This window comes from Brachyistius frenatus, unplaced genomic scaffold (assembly GCF_029030835.1).
Source record: "Brachyistius frenatus isolate BFR_SWC_R1_liver_20210118 unplaced genomic scaffold, ASM2903083v1 Contig_320, whole genome shotgun sequence".
NCBI lineage: Eukaryota > Metazoa > Chordata > Actinopteri > Embiotocidae > Brachyistius > Brachyistius frenatus.
This window is the reverse complement of record NW_027210919.1, coordinates 197,501-215,000: the sequence shown is the minus strand read 5'-3', so window position 1 is coordinate 215,000 and position 17,500 is coordinate 197,501. Positions and strand designations below refer to the sequence as shown.

Here is a 17,500-nt window from a genome sequence, read left to right as displayed (position 1 = left end):
CCAGCCTGTGGTTTAATATCCAGTCTGTAGTTTTACATCCAGTCTGTGGTTTAATATCCAGTCTGTAGTTTTAGATCCAGTCTGTGGTTTAATATCCAGTCTGTGGTTTAATATCCAGTCTGTAGTTTTACATCCAGTCTGTGGTTTAATATCCAGTCTGTAGTTTTAGATCCAGTCTGTGGTTTTAGATCCAGTCTGTGGTTTAATATCCAGTCTGTAGTTTTACATCCAGTCTGTAGTTTAATATCCAGTCTGTAGTTTTACATCCAGTCTGTGGTTTAATATCCAGTCTGTAGTTTTACATCCAGTCTGTGGTTTGATATCCAGTCTGTAGTTTTATAACCAGTCTGTAGTTTAATATCCAGCCTGTGGTTTAATATCCAGTCTGTAGTTTTACATCCAGTCTGTGGTTTACTATCCGGTCTGTAGTTTTAGATTCAGTCTGTAGTTTAATATCCGGTCTGTAGTTTTATATCCAGTCTGTAGTTTAACATCCAGTCTGTAGTTTAATATCCAGTCTGTAGTTTTACATCCAGTCTGTGGTTTAATATCCAGTCTGTAGTTTTACATCCAGTCTGTGGTTTGATATCCAGTCTGTAGTTTTACATCCAGTCTGTAGTTTCCACCTTAAACTGTCTGCTTCTCTTCTGCTGTTTTGCAGCCTTGTGTTTGTGTTTTCCTGGTTTTGAGAGGTGCAGGTTGAATAAAAACCTCTCGTTACAGCTTCTACTGTAGAATCTCTGGCAGTAATTTAACCCCCGTCGGCCTCTCCTCTTTTTTTAAAATCTGAACATATTTCCCCGTCACAGCTGCCGTCCTCCATAACAACGTCCTTGTCATTCCTGTGGCAGAGAGCCGTGGCGTCCCGCCAGCTCCCTGTACAGTCCTGTTGATTCTGTCGCTGCTATTTTTTCCGTCACGGAGACTCGCCGCTGCGAACGCACGACGCTGTTCTGACTCCTGTTGATCGCTGTTGACGAGCTCCTGGCGTGTGTTGCGCAACCCCAATGAATGCGCGGTCATGGTAGACCGGCGGGCGGTGGCCGAGTGGTGGACGCATATTCACACGGTCGGGAAGTAAAACGGGCGACAAATCAGGTGTTTGTCTTCCTTTGTGGTTGAAAATGGCCGTTTTTGTGGGCAGGAGGATGAGTTTATCTGTTGTGCCAACTCAATTGGGATAAAAAAACAACAACAACAACAACAACAGCATCCTGAACAGAGTGTTTCATGCAACAGCTTCCAGTGTGGAAGAGTTCACTCCGTTGTATCCTTCATCACCAGCGTCTGTGAGCAGCGTCAGTCCTTCATCTGCAGCTCAGCGCTTCAGAGTGATGATGATGATGATGATGATGATCATCATGATGATGATGATAATAATGATGATGATGATCATGTGAAAAAAGGAAAAACACTGGCAATAAAAAAAAACAAAAAAACCATTTAAACTGATTATGTGCAGAAAAGAGACCCGACCGGTAAATAACGGCAGGTCCACGGTGACATCGCAAATGTTCACAAATAACAGAGCAGGTGCTGATGTTGATCTTAAAATACTTCCTCATGAAGGTTGTTATTGAGAGAAAAAAAGATGACAATATTGCGAGTAGAGGTGTGTGATCGGAGGTTATGGCATTTTTATTGTGAGGTCGAAACGAGAATCCTCCAGTTCAGATTCTGTCCGTCAACATCTTTGCTAGTTCGGAGCAGTTTGGAGCAGGAAGTGACCATATTTGGATGAGCTGGGGGAGGAGCCAGCAGTGGATCTGACCGATCATATTGGAAACCTGACGATACTACGTCCCGCCCACCGATAGCTGTAACCTGACTGCACCACAGGCCTGTCAATCAAACAGACACGCCCCCAAAAACAGGTCTTCTTGAATCTTCTTTTCTAATGAATGAGGGATTATTTTCAGATGGACCTCCAGAAAACTAAGAAGAAGGAGTGACTTTAGCTAACAACACCGAGATAACTGATGGACACATTTTATTCACTTTGGATTTGATGAGAGAAGTTGAATGGGAGTCTATGGAGCCGGAGGCTTTTTGGAGCCGACCTCTAGTGGCACTCGCTGGTATTGCAGCTGAAGACACTTCTGGATCAGAACCATTTTACAGACCTGAAGCTACAAACACTTTTAGAAACAGTCTGTGGCTACAGCTAGTTGTATGTTGTGCCATTAAACCGTTCAGTTGTACTAAAATAAAAAATAAAAAACGAATAATTCATCCAAACAAACAACAGCTGCACCTTTTAAAACCCACCAGTAGGGGGTGTACATGAGTGGAGGACAGTCGGTGTCGCTGCTTCGTCGGTGAACTCCAGGAACAACAGCCGTCTTTGTCCTTTGGCGTCTGTCTGTCTGTCTTCATGTGTCTGTCTGGAAACACTGAGTGTCCCCTCGGCAGAGACTCCTACTGCAGCAGCTCTGTCTCTGTGAAGTTGTTGTGCTGATGCTGTGCAGGAGAGGGGGGGGGGGGGGGGGGGGCTCTGACTCTTTACAGGAGGTTGTTGCATTACAGATGTTTTCTGTGTAAAAAAACAAAACCTAAAATATAAAAAACACAAAGACATAAAACATCGAATGAGCTGCAGGCGGAATATGTTTGTGATTTGTGTTTGATAAATGACTTTTAATATGAATACTGAAATTTTATGACCTAAATAATCACCTTTCTTATTAAAAATGTGCTTTTTCAAGTTGTTGTTTTTTTCAAGGTTCATGCTGTATTAAAAAAAAAAGAAAGAGCTTGATTTCATTGCACAACATCGCACACGGTAGCATCTTCATTCCTGCCTTTGCTGCAGTAACAAGTGTTGAGGAAATCTAATCTGTCGGCTGATAATCGCCTTGAGTGTCCTCGGGACTGCAGGGAGGAAGATGAACCTCACTGACTGCTACACACACACACACACACACACCACACACCACACACACACACACACACACACACCACACACACACACCACACACCACACACCACACACACCACACCACACACACGCACACACACACAGGTTGTGGCTGCGGGATGACTCCTCTAGTGTTGGTTTGCTCTGCAGCCTTTCTGCCGTGCTCTCCTTTAAAGGTACAGTCTGTTAGAGGTGGAGATGAGCGAGGTCGGTACGCTGCGTCCGCAGCCACCAGACTCCATTCATAAAAACACGAATTTAACCTCTCAGAGGACGAGAGCTGCCTGTCGATGAGTTTGTGTGACTCCGCATGTTTAAACACCTCCGAGGTGAACTACCTCGCTGACGCTGAGGCTACAAACATCCCATGATGCAACACTTCACCCGAAAGTTTCTCCATTTAAAAAAATAAAAATAAATATCTGAACATGCAGTTGTTTTAGACACCAAATAAAAGACAACATTCAGGTCTTTTCAGGAGAGGACAGCTTCCCCTTTCTCTCTCCAGAGTCACAAACCTGTCGGTTGATAACGATCAGGAAAACATCAGGTGTCTAATTCAGAAGTGTAAAAATGATTAAGTACCGTTAATAACTAAATACGTCAGTCAGTCGGTCGCGTTTTAGATTTCTTGTTTTATTCTCCAAACTGCAGCCAATCCTGTAAAAATCAGTGAGTTGGACGGTGGGTGAGACAGACGGACAGACAGACAGATGCTGCTCAGGTCGTCCAGCTCACAGGCTGAAGCCGTTGCATCATCGTGAAGACGTGAACTGAACTAATTGACAGTCGAGGGATGCTGGGAGTCAGGAGTTCTGACGGAGAACCCGGGCGCTCCGATCAGACCTGTCCCGGTTCAGGTGGATGAGAGGAAAACATCCTCGGCTGGTGGAGGAGCTGTGAAAGATTCATGAGGACTGTGTGTGTGTGTGTTACTGAGCAGTAAAAAAGATGTCTTAGCTGCCGCTCAGCTTTCATGTTCCTCCTCCTGCAGGTCGGCTCTTCGCCATGCAGACCGGCATGAAGCTGGACAGTAAAACGCCGGAGTGCCGAAAGTTCCTGGTGAAACTGATGGACCAGCTGGAGTCGGTGAGTCCGACCCACTTCTAAAGAAACACGACATTTATTTCAAACAGCCACACACACGTACACACACAAATAAGCACACTAAATGATGCAATCCTACATTTTTCTAGACCATCAAACCAGCCCCTCTCCTCTCCCTCCCCCAAAAAAGAGCTCTTCCTTGCGCAGGAGTTTTAAATCGTGACGTTTCCTTGCGTGTCAGTTTCCCGCTTTCAAAACACGTTGCTTCCACACCTAGAGAGGCCGCGCGCTATTTCAGGTTTTTTTTTTTGCTGTAGTGGACCGGTGTGTCTATTTCACGCTTTGCCCCGAGTTGGTTTTTGTGTTGCAGCTTCCTCAGGCACCTTAGTTTGAAAATGATCTACGTCATTGGCCCCGCCCCCTTTCATCTGCAAGATGGCGACCGTTTAGGGAGGAAAGTATCCAACGGTCTGTCGGGGTGAAGCTCTGCGCTCTCCTCTGGCTCACGTTTAGGGGCCAGACTAATTAGATCCTCTGGTTGTTGTTATGATGATAATTAGAAGGAGGAGGAGGGGGAGGGGGGGTGACACCAGAGGAAGGTCCCAGCGGGGGTTAAAAACAAATGAGGCTTTTATCAGGAGACGAGTTCGGATCAGACGACACAAACTCAGACCGATGGGATTTAGTCGTTGCTGATTTCCACCGTCGGACCTGAATATGAACGTCAGGAGTCAACGATGCTGGAGTCCTTTTACTGATCACTCAGAGCCAATTAAAGGAAGCAGTGGACACACACACACACACACACACACACACACACACACACACACACACACACACACACACACACACACACACACACACACACACACACACACACACACACACACACACACACACACACACACACACACACACACACACACATAGCTGCTGGTTTACAGAGGCTCCGAGGATCTTCATTACACACACTCCTCTCCCAACAGGACACACATCCGCTGCTGTGATGCCTGATGTGTGTGTGTGTGTGTGTGTGTGTGTGTGTGTGTGTGTGTGTGTGTGTGTGTGTGTGTGTGTGTGTGTGTGTGTGTTTGAACTTGTTTGTGTGTTTCTGGAGTAAATCACATTTAAATTAAATAGTTTTTATTTAAATACATATATTTTTGATCCACCGCTGGCTCCTCCCCCAGCTCGTCCAAATATGGTCACTTCCTGCTCCGAACCGCTCCGAACTAGTAAGATGGTGATGGACAGAATCTGAACTAGAGGATTCATAACGTTCACAAACCGACGATGATGTTTGGCTCAATAAACTAAACCTGCACTCACCTGACAGACAAACCTGATGATTGATTCAATAATGACGGAGACTGATTTGATTTGTTTGATGCATCTTCCAGAATCATCAGGACACCTCGCAGGTTTCCGTTATGAACTGCAGCTGTGATTCATGAGTCCCCGATGACCCGCCTCCTCACGTCCAAACACACGTCGGACTCATTAATCCTACTTTCCGCTGTCATCGTCGGCTCCGCTCTCTTCAGGGCCGGTGGAAAAATCGCCGGTGTAGAAATCAGTTTCAGATGCTGCAGGGTGGGAAATCTCAGCGCCACCAGTCAGACGTTGCTAAATTTAGAGGTTGGTCTGCTGCTGCCGAGGTTCCACGCTAAAGAGGTTCCACGCTAAAAATAGTCTGAGGAAACGCAGATTTTTTTTTGTACGTCTTTTAAATGACTTTTTCAGTGAATTTGTGAACGTCTGTGTTAAGAGTCCGTTTTTTAGCTTCTTCTGCATTTTCCTCGGCGGGACTTTAATCCTGCGGCTGTGACGACGTCGTGATGTTCATCATTCAGTCGGAGCGGCTCCCTGCTGCTGGTTCCTCTTCGTCATATCGATTATCAGTTTATGAAAACATATACGGTTTCTCCGATGTGGCGAGAAGCGTTGTGACTCGCTGTGATGAATATTTCATGTTTGTTTTCTTTGGCTTCACCAGCAGGAATCGAACGAACACGTCAGCCCTCCGACGGAAGCCCAGAAAACAAGCTAAACATTTCTGTCGTAGTTTCAACCTGGAAATAATCCCATTCAACTTCTCTCATCAAATACAAAAGCAATGAAATTATTTCCAGAAGGAAACTGTGATCAGAAGGAGTCTATCCAACGACACCACGATGATGGGAAACATTCACTGACTTTGTATTTCAGGAGAGAACTTAATGCTTTTTGAATGGGAGTCTATTGGAGACAGCCCCTGGTGGCCCTCGGTGGTATTACACTTTCAGCCACTTCCCTTTTCAGCCCCCTTGATGCTGCAAATGTCCGGAGAAACGTCACAGAACAGACGAGGTTGATGCATTTGTAGCATGAAATCTGGACCATGCTGAATAAGGAAGTCCTCCTCAGGCCTCCGGGCTCTTCATTTACTTTGGATCAACGTCGGTTGGTTTGGACCGGCTCCACTAGTTCTTGATGCAGATTAAGTTTAAATAAAGCGATATAATCCGCTATTCAAGGACACACCTGTGACTTGTTTTCTCTTAATGTGAGGCAGGTTTTACACTTTCAACATTTACTTTAAGTGGACCAGAAACCTCTGAGGCTCAGTGTTGGTTTCACTGAGCTTCTTCTGATCCCACATTCTTTATATTCCCTGAGCAGTCGTCCTGCTTCCATCCTGCACTCCGCTCGCTGGTTTAACATTCACACACACACACACACACACACACACACACACACACACACACACACACACACACACACACACACACACACACCGTCAGCGAACAGTGTGTCTATTCAGGCCGGTCAGGGTCCACCTGCTGGAGGGAACCGGCCCGTTTGCTTTCAGTGCTTTTACAGGAAACCTGAAGCTCTGCTGGACACGGTAACGGAGGAATTACAGGTGGAGGAAATGCTGCGGTGAGCGGAATCGGGCGTCACGCTCGACGGCGCCCCCCGAGGGGAGGACGCGGCCGCTTCAGATAAACTGTTTGAACACGGCTAAGAATATTTATTTTTCAAACAACGAACTGAAAGTAGAGTTTTCGAAGCACCAGCTTTACTTGACCGTTTCACAACGTCACCCAGTGTTTTCTGAACGTAGACTCTTCTTCTTCACGCCTTTCTGTTGTGATGATGATGATGATGATGTTTGTCGTGCGTTGCAGATGAAGAAGGAGCTAGGTGACAACGACTCCATCAGTCAGGAGGTGGTTGGAAACGCCCACATTGAAAACTACGCCTTAAAAATGTTCCTGTACGCCGACAACGAGGACCGAGGAGGCCGATTCCACAAGTGAGAGACGCTCTTTTCTCCTGAACGCAGCGCAGCGATGCAGCAGGAAGCAGCGATCTTCATCAGGAAGTATTTAGAGTGTTGTCTCTTCATCAACATGAAGTTCCTCATGTTAACGTGACCGCTGGTACGTGAACATCTGTGATGTCACCATGGAAACCTGAAACTGGAGCAGAGAAACAGCAGATTTTTGGGCAACAGAACATTTTCAACACGTCCACTAACGGCACAGAAGTGTTCCTGAGCCCGTGCAGTGATTTCCATTACAGAATCAGGGCTGCGGTTTCTTTTGTGTCAAAGAGATCAAGAGACAACACTCTGAATACTTCCTCATGAAGGTTGCTGCTTCCTGCTGCTGCGTGTGCATCGCTGCGCTGCATTCAGGAACACTCTGAACTGTTTGATTGCACCTCGTTCACTCTCACCAGAGTGATCAAATTGCCAGTGAACGACACATCTGGCTGCATTTTACTGTGCTAGCTTTCAGCCCCACACACACACACACACACACACACACAGCGTGTTATTGGGGGACTTTCTGTTTCATATCCTTTCAACCTATATGTCTCCTAGCAACAGGCCGATGACTCATATATGGCCCCTTTACTTCTGACCACATGTGTCCACGAGGCAGCGTGTTAACATGCGTGCCCTTGCGTGTAGTTCATGTGTGCGACTCGTTAGTCGTCAGTCTGAACCGTGTTGTTGTGCTTTTTACGGCCCATCAGAAGTATTTATCATCTACTGTTTCAAATTACCGTCATTTAACCACGAAGATCGTTTTCAACAAAGTTCTGATAAATACTGTAGACCGGTGGAACAAAATCATCAGAACCAAACCTCCAACAAGTTTTTAAACTTCTTCAAAAAGGCAAATTGAAGTTCAGAAGTGAAGTGATGAAGAATCTTCTCTCTAAATACTGCTCTGAAAACAAACCCCAGTTCTACTATTATCATATCGTATAAACCTTTTGTCTCTTACAGTCTTGTTGAATTTTGGAAACGGAATTATTTTGGTATAACCAAGTTTAACTCACCAACAGACTTTCCAACAACGTCATCATCATCATCATCATCATCATCGAGGGAACTGAAACATTCTTCTCAAATCTCTGAGGGCAAGTCGAAGAGACTTTATTTACAAAGGCCAATGTGTCTCAGAGGACTTTACAGTCTGAACAACCGGTCCTGTCCCAGTCTGACCAAACGGTCCTGTCCCAGTCTGTTCAACCGGTCCTGTCCCAGTCTGACCAAACGGTCCTGTCCCAGTCTGTTCAACCGGTCCTGTCCCAGTCTGACCAACCGGTCCTGTCCCAGTCTGTTCAACCGGTCCTGTCCCAGTCTGTTTGGCTTCATCTTTAAAGTTGCCGCGTATTTTGGTTGGGAAATACCCTCAGTCTGTTGTTGTTGTTGTGTGTGTGTGTGTGTGTGTGTGTGTGTGTGTGTGTGTGTGTGTGTGTGTGTGTGTGTGTGTGTGTGTGTGTGTGTGTGTGTGTGTGTGTGTGTGTGTGTGTGTGTACACACTCGTCCATAAATCCATCAGAAACTCTGACAGATGATCAGAACAATCGGTCTGGATGAAACAGGACGAGTAGCATTAAAGGATTTCAGCGTCTGATTTATGAACCCGACATTTTTCTCTGCAGCTCATTCCTTTCATTCCTCTTCACATCTGGAAAGAGACATATGGAGTTTTAAAGGAAACATCTGGGAAATAAATCACAAAGGCTTTTATGTCTGTCATGTGATTAGATACATTCTCACTTCTCTTCATCCGTGACGCTCTCAGGACCTTTTGTTTTGACAAACTGCTGGCAAAAAAAAAAAAAAAAACGTTATTTTCTTTATGTATTTAGATTTCAAAGAACAAATCCTGATTAAAAAAATTGCCCGTTATTAAAACCCGACACCGAAAGATGTCGAAAGATTTTATTGCTTTCTATTATTCTATTATTATCTTATTGCTTCCTGTATGCTGCTGTAGCGAAAAAAATTTCCCCTTGGGGATTAATAAAGTAACTACCTAACCTAACCTACCTACCTAACCTAACCTACCTACCTAACCTAACAAAAGTAAAAAGCAGAAGTTTGTGTTTGTGCTTTTTAGTTGAGTAAAAACATTTGGAGTGAAACGGGAAACAAAACTCACCGTTCTGTATCTGTCTCGGGACGTTTTCACAGCCAAGTGGATATAAAGTGTTCGTAGCTTCAGGTCTGTAAAATGGTTCTGATCCAGAAGTGTCTTCAGCTGCAATACCAGCGAGTGCCACTAGAGGTCGGCTCCAAAAAGCCTCCGGCTCCATAGACTCCCATTCAACTTCTCTCATCAAATCCAAAGTGAATAAAATGTGTCCATCAGTTATCTCGGTGTTGTTAGCTAAAGTCACTCCTTCTTCTTAGTTTTCTGGAGGTCCATCTGAAAATAATCCCTCATTCATTAGAAAAGAAGATTCAAGAAGACATTGAAACTAATCAGGAATAGATGCCAGAGAATCAGCATGTCACTCGACTGCATTAATAAAAACAGGAGGAACAGCTGGACTCATGTTTTAGTCGTGATCTCTGCGAACGACACATTAAACTTTCTGCGAGATAAACAGTCCGTCAGTGTGAGCAGCTGGTGGAGGATGAATGGATGCAGGCAGACAGTTAGCGGGTGGTGTAAATAAGCGCTCAGAAGCTCGCTCTATCTCGGGGTACGGTTGGTTAATATTTCTGTTTCCGCCAGGAGGGGGAACACAAACAGCCTGGAGGTTTTACAAGAAGCAGCGGTCGGCCGCTAACAAGACGCAGGCCTGAGCTGTGTGTTATGTCATCCATGGGCACACACACACACACACACACACACACACACACACACACACACACACACACACACACACACACACACACACACACACACACACACACACACAGGGAACACAAATAAAAACAGGCATGTAGGTACATATACAGAAGGCAGAAATACACTCATGACACGCATGTCAAGGTGCAGGCGTGAATGTTTTTGGGTCGAATAAGAAACGTCCTCCGACTTGTTAAAGACTGCTGCTTTACAAGGAGACCATTTATTTCCCCTACCTTAACTCTGTGTGTGTGTGTGTGTGTGTGTGTGTGTGTGTGTGTGTGTGTGTGTGTGTGTGTGTGTGTGTGTGTGTGTGTGTGTGTGTGTGTGTGTGTGTGTGTGTGTGTGTGAGATGTTGGGAAATCACCCCAAACCGAGTGCCGGTAAATCTAGGCTGTGGCTATTTTATTTGTCTGTTTTGAAACCAGAGAACCGCGACCTCCTCTAACACCAACATTTAACTACGACCAGGAGCTAAACCAATGAAATATTTAAGATTTAATATGATGTGGGACTGTTTTTTTTAAATGTATTATCAACATTCAAGAGGACAAAACAAAACAGAAACCCCAAGTAAAAGTCAACAAATGACCGTAAATTTGCTTCGTAGCTTCTTTTAATGACACCAATCTGACGAGATGTAAAGAAATACAGACTAAAATAGGAAGACTCACTCAGGATGCATCCAACCAACTACATAACGTCTATTATATGTTAATACTGACTGAAAACAGCTCCACATTCAGCTTGTTTGGTATATTTTACAGTTGATATGATATTTTTTCTAATAAAACATAAACACTTTGTGAGAAAACTTTAACACCTTCCTTCCTGCCTCTTCATCCCCCCCCCCCTCACCTCTTCCTCCTTCGTATCTCCCATCATCCTTCTCTGCGTCCTGCAGGAACATGATTAAGTCTTTCTACACAGCCAGTCTGCTGGTGGACGTCCTGTCTGTGTTCGGGGAGCTGTCAGAGGAGGTAAGATAACGGATCTGTCGGTGGTCATGTTGTACAGGGTGTTTGCATTTTGATTAACGGCCAATAAATGACTTCAATTAGAGTCATAAAACAGCTGACATGAATACATAATAGAGGGAGACATCAGATCGACCGTGTGCTGCTAAAAGCCTCCACATATTCAGTCTGTTACATGTTGAACTCGGTGATGATGTTTCTGCTCCGTGTGCAGCGCTGCATACACGGAGTTACATCTACAGCACAAACACGAAGCAGAGATATTAGTCATATGTTTTGATGACTAAATGTGGCGAGCAGCAGGTAATGTGTCAAGTTGGAGGTTGTGACACTTTTTCGTACACACACACACACACATCCGTCTCCATGTGACTGTGCGACACACAGCAGGTCTTTCTCTGCACGGTGTCACCCAGGAGTCGTTAAAACATCAACAGGACACTTATATTCATACAGTTCGCTGCTGCACTGAGCACAGACACACACACACACACACTGCTGTCAGACAATGAGTCCTCAGAGTTGCCGGTGGTGAGTCCTCCGCAGACAGGCGGACGGCACTGATTGAGTTTCAGGCAGTAAAAAGAGATTTTCAGCCGCCTCCAGCTGAGCTGAATTGAGTCGGTTGGCACGACGCTACGTAACGCCGTCGACAATAATCCCTCATTAATTAAGAAATAAGATTTTTAAAAAAGACCTGTTTCTGGGGCTGTGTCTGTTTGATTGACAGGCCTGTGGTGCAGTCAGGTTACAGATATCGGTGGGCGGGACGTAGTATCGTCAGGTTTCCAATCAGATCAGTCAGATCCACCGCTGGCTCCTCCCCCAGCTCGTCCAAATATGGTCACTTCCTGCTCCAAACCGCTCCGAACTAGCAGAGATGGTGACGGACAGAATCTGAACTGGAGGATTCATAACGTTCACAAAGCGACGTGGCGACGTCACGGCTGGTTCCCGCTTTGGCCTCAACACTAAAATGTCGTCCCGCCTGTTACCTTTCACCAACTACAACTCACATTTAATACCCTTTCTCGCCTTAAACCACCTCACAAGATGATTAATGCGTCCTCGTTCCCTCTGCCCCAGAACATCCAGCACAGGAAGTACGCGCGCTGGAAGGCCACCTACATCCACAACTGTCTGAAGAACGGGGAGACGCCTCAGGCCGGGCCCATCGGCATGGACCAGGACGAGGAAGCAGGTGGGACACACTGATATGGCCTCCGAACACACACTCACATCGCCGGGCTCCCCGGCACCAAACAACCCTCGTCTCCCTGTCCTGCACTTGCTCTTTAAACAGAGGCCAGCTTTCTTTGTTGGCATGGTTTTGTCTCTCTCTCTCTCTCTCTGTGTGTGTGTGTGTGTGTGTGTGTGTGTGTGTGTGTGTGTGTGTGTGTGTGTGTGTGTGTGTGTGTGTGTGTGTGTGTGTGTGTGTATAAAGAATTGAATTGTTTGTCTTATCAGGTCCGGCACTGTTGCAGGAAAACCCTGCTGTGAAAAAAAAAAGAAATGGAGACTTTGTGAGATTAGAAGTGTGTGGAGACTAGATTAGTCATGTAATGAGTTTGTGTGCGACCGACAACGAAACTCGTACAATCTGAGTGGGAAATCGTTTTTTATTTTATTTTTACATGCGTCTGAACGCTTCCGTGTCTTTTTTATGCACATGAGAACGAGCTGATATTTATTTTATTATCCTCCATTTGGCCTCATATCCAACGTGGATCACTTTGGAGTCCCTGACCTTCGTCCTGCTGAAAAGCTCTGCCCCCACCCCATCCCCCCGATGCTAGGCTCGCACCGTAAAACATAACCTTTAGCGGAGTCGAAGCATGGGAAACCCGGCACAAGATCCCGGGCAGATTGACTGAATCAGTCAGACAACAAAATGGCCATTGCAGCCTTTAAAGATCATCAAGCATTTGGTGAAAAAAAAAAAAAAAAAAAAACAGGGCAGGAAGCTAACCTTCTCATTCAGCTGCCACAGCGGTCGTTTGTAAGAGATTATGACCACCAAAATAAAATGTGACTCTTTAGATGGTCCAATTTACAGACTGTCCTTGAAGCTGGCAGCACTTCTTTTGTGCTTTCATTCTGTTATTATTAATAAACTCTCATGTAAATGCCATTTTAAAGAACCCATCTGAAAAGGGCTTTGTGTCAATGACTTTCCCTGAATTAAATATATATATCCTGTCGTCTTTTTGTGCAAGTTGGCCCAATATTTTATGACCACTTACAGATGAATCAATAAAATCAATTTTAACTTTGCACGATGAGGTCTGGGATGTTAGATGATGAGTGAGCAGTCGGCACAGGCCCGACTCGGCTCTTACAAGCAGTTTGTGTTCCCATATAATTCATCACCGATGTTGTTGGATGTTTGGCATGTTATTTGTCTGCGGCCGGGTACCAAACTTTGATACTTTCAGGCCGCTGATATCGTCTTCTACCAAAAAACATTGTATCATCCGGGACTAAATTTCAACACCTCGGCTTCATCCACAATAACACGTAACTTTTTCTCCGCTGATCTAAGATTAAATTCCCAAAGTAACTTCTGCAAGGACCGCCCACCCACAACGATAAAGCCACTTGGTTTCAACTTTGGTAAATCTCAAATTAAATGCCAAAACTTCATCCTGGACAAGCCCCCATGTTACGTCTCTGGCTCAATGGCAGCTTTAGAACGCGTTATTTCACTCTCTTCAAATTAAATCTGTTTGACTTGTGCTGCAGTAATTGAAGGCTTGTGAGCATGTAAATATGAGGTGTTTAGGGAACATCAGTAAATTGTAGCCATAGAAAACCTCTTTACGTTATGAATAATTCATCACTGATTTAATCTGATGTTTGGTCCATGCTTTTAAGCCCCTACTGTCTACTACTAAAAAATGTCTTGTCTTTTCGATTCAATTTCGACACTTCAGCTTCATCCACACCAACACGTAACTTTTTCTCCTTTGATTTCTGCTTGGATAGCCTAACCACGAAGATAAAGATCACTTAGTTTCAACTTTGGTAAATATCACATCTCACATAAGAAATTTGATGTCAAAACGGAGTCACGGACGAGCCCCCACGTTATGTCCCTTGCTCAAGGGCAGCAAACACACTTTAAAATACCTTATTTCACTTTTTTCAAACTCAGTCTTTCTGAGTGGTGGTGCTGTAAAGTGGAGGCTTGTGAGCCTGTGAATGTGAGGCATTTAAGGAACATCGATAAATTGTAGCTTCAGAAAACTATAAATTCGTATTGAAAACATTATCGTTAAGGAAGCGGTATCGAATTCAAGACGCTAGTATGGAAAATATTTGATCGATACCACAGATTGTTTTTTGTAAAACAAAAAAACCTCTAAATGTATATTTATCGAAACAGTCCAAAGGAAAAATTTTCCTCCCATTTATTCAGAGTTTGTCTTCAATAAATGTTGATAACACAGTATTTTCACATTAAACTGATAAAACCTGAGGACTATTCCCTGGATCACAGAGATGAAGAGTTGTTCACTGTGAATCGTGCAGCTCGGTGTATGGACTTGAACACAGCAGCCTCCTCGTGATCGCTCAGATAATTCTTAAACTCTGGTGACTTCAGCTTACAAGGAGGATTTACACGGAGCCTCGTGGGACTCCGCAGCATCTGGACTCATTTTCAGATTGCACTTGGAGAGCAACAAATTGCATCAAGCACCTCTCGGGACGCCGCCGGCCCGAGCCGAGATTTATTTTGACACGAGCACCTTTCGCACACGTTCTCCGCCCCTGCAGGCGAAACTCTAAACGGCGTCTTCGTGTTGACGAATTCCTCGCTGAAGTGAAGGCCATCTGCTCGCCCACGCCCCGCTCACGCAACACACACACACACGTGGGCGTGTTCGTCCCAAACATCGCACACATGACATCACCGCAAGGAACCCTCAGCTGCACATGCATGTTCTGTAAACACACACACACATCTGTCATGTCTCTCACACACTTTCACACCCTGCACTCGCCAACATACACACACACACTCTCCCAGTGTGCATTGGGGTCTCTGTGTCAGTGATGACATCATGATTGCTGATGGATAACCATCAGCATACGGCTGATATCATCCACCCATCACTGTGTGTGTGTGTGTGTGTGTGTGTGTGTGTGTGTGTGTGTGTGTGTGTGTGTGTGTGTGTGTGTGTGTGTGTGTGTGTGTCCTGCTCCCTTGTGTTTCTTTCTCTTTTTGTTTGCATCAGGATTTTATCAGCATTTCAACACACACACACCTCTTCGTCTGTAAGAAAAGACTGAAAGAAACACACACAGCCCAGATGTTTGTTGTGCTTGTGTGTGTGTGTGTGTGTGTGTGTGTGTGTGTGTGTGTGTGTGTGTGTGTGTGTGTGTGTGTGTGTGTGTGTGTGTGTGTGTGTGTGTGTGTGTGTGTGTGTGTGTCTCTCCATCAGAAAGCATTCTTGTCTGGTTGGATCACCTCAGATCGGTTGTTGTTGTTAATCGCGGAGACACAACACGATTCTTGGACGTGGAGGTTGGCGTTGCGGTCAAACGATAAACTTTCGGCACGTTGTCCGAAGAGTTAACTCCTAACGTTCTCCACCTGAATTCAGACTCTAGACGGATTTTCTATTGACAGTAGAGAACAAAACACGACCAGAAGACCGGATGTTGACTTTCGGCCGTATAGCGTTGTGGAAAATTCAGTTTTCTAGATATGATTTACACCATGGAGCCGCCGGGTTTCTTTTTTTTAAAAGAAGGAAGTTAATTACAATTTTGGTTTAATATTTTATTGATTTTCTTTTGACCCTGAAACAGTGAAAGCGTTTATCTCTTATTACATGTAGTATAGAAACGATGCTGTGGAAGTAAAGGTCAAAAGGCTGCGTGTTGTTTTTGGAAATATGAGTCACGATAAAATCTCTAGAAGTTTTACATGAATTAAACCAGCAGTCTCTGAGCTTTTTTCCTCTGAGCACTCATTATGTTGAGTAACATTTATTCACATAGCTGAGCTCCACCCAAACCAGCTGAATCTGCTTCTTTTATAAGAATAACAAACGGATACTCACAACAGCTTCAATTCAGATGTTCCCTAAATACGTCTTGCACAACTCTTTTGTGGCCAAACTAGTTTAAAAAGAATCAAATAAATTGTTCTTATATCGGATTTAACTGATAAACGTCTGTTTCCCTTCGGCCCTACTGAAAGAGACACGCGTCTCAGTGTAAACCTAGTATTAAACTGGAGGGCTTTTAATTTGAAAAGTCGTGGCGCTTACTCTGACAGACACTCTTTATAACTCCGCCCCCTTTGTTGCGGTCCACCTGAAAATCTTGTATTTGTTTGATTTACCTCATTTCCAAGCCGTTTGTTTCCAGCTCAGTGTGAGAGTCTCTGCTGTGTTTCTGTCCTCTGATCTCTGTGTGTCTCACTGTGGGCGGAGCTTCACCTCTGCTGTGTTTCTATCCTCTGATCTCTGTGTCTCACTGTGGGCGGAGCTTAAACCTCTGCTGTGTTTCTATCCTCTGATCTCTGTGTCTCACAGTGGGCGGAGCTCCACCTCTGCTGCACTGACACTGGGGAGCAGACGCAGGGGGAGGGAGGAGGGGAGATCGTCCACTCCTTAATCGATCACTTTAAATAACGTCGTTCTCTTGGACAGGTTAAAAATAAATTATGAATAAGAAATGATGAGGATTGAAAAATAGTGTCAAAGAAACAACAAAAAAATGGCGATAAATGGAATCGTAATTAGAAGAACGGTTGATATAAACAGTCATCATTAAACCAGGCTCGGTGATATCTTCTTATTTAGTCGACGTAAAGTTTGTTTGTAATTTAACCAAAGAAAATCCAGTGTGACATCGAACGTGATGAAATGAACAAGGACACTGCAGCTCGTTGGACTCCAGCAGAACACCGTCCTGCTGTTAGCTGTAAAAACAGACTCCTATCTAATACTCAGGCTGGTCTGAGGGACGTCCTCACAACACTGTCCTCCGTCAGGCTGCAGAGATCTGAACCACTTTAAGTAGGTTAATTAACCTCTGGAGAGCAGGGTGACAAACACACACACACACACACACACACACACACACACACACACACACACACACACACACACACACACACACACACACACACACACACACACACACACACACACACACACACACACACACACACACACACACACACACACACACACACACACACACACACACTGTCACACACCAGCACAGTAATATACCAGCTACAGAAAGTCCATTGTCTCCCTGCAGCTCGGCTCTGATTTTCCATTGACTGGGAGGGGGACGGGGTTAGCAAGAGGAAAGGAATGGGTGGAGGGTGGAGGAAGGGGAGGTGTTGGTGGGAGGGGGGCACAGAGAGAAAACAACCTCCAGCGCTGAGTTTT

The 17,500-nt window shown here is 44.9% G+C and overlaps 1 protein-coding gene across 3 annotated transcripts in view; it reads left to right on the top strand.

Moving 5' to 3' along the window:
- vta1 (vesicle (multivesicular body) trafficking 1) overlaps window positions 1–17,500 on the top strand; it is a 24,566-nt gene that overhangs the window by 2,601 nt on the left and 4,465 nt on the right. For all 3 annotated transcript variants that reach the window (XR_011312158.1, XM_069723203.1, XM_069723202.1), the window contains exons 2-5: window positions 3,912–4,006; window positions 7,135–7,262; window positions 11,012–11,087; window positions 12,171–12,285. Coding sequence is in view for 2 of the 3 variants with exons in the window: in XM_069723203.1 (XP_069579304.1) it covers window positions 3,912–4,006; window positions 7,135–7,262; window positions 11,012–11,087; window positions 12,171–12,285 (414 nt within the window). In the remaining variant the exon portion in view is untranslated. The remainder of the gene's footprint in view (window positions 1–3,911; window positions 4,007–7,134; window positions 7,263–11,011; window positions 11,088–12,170; window positions 12,286–17,500) is intronic.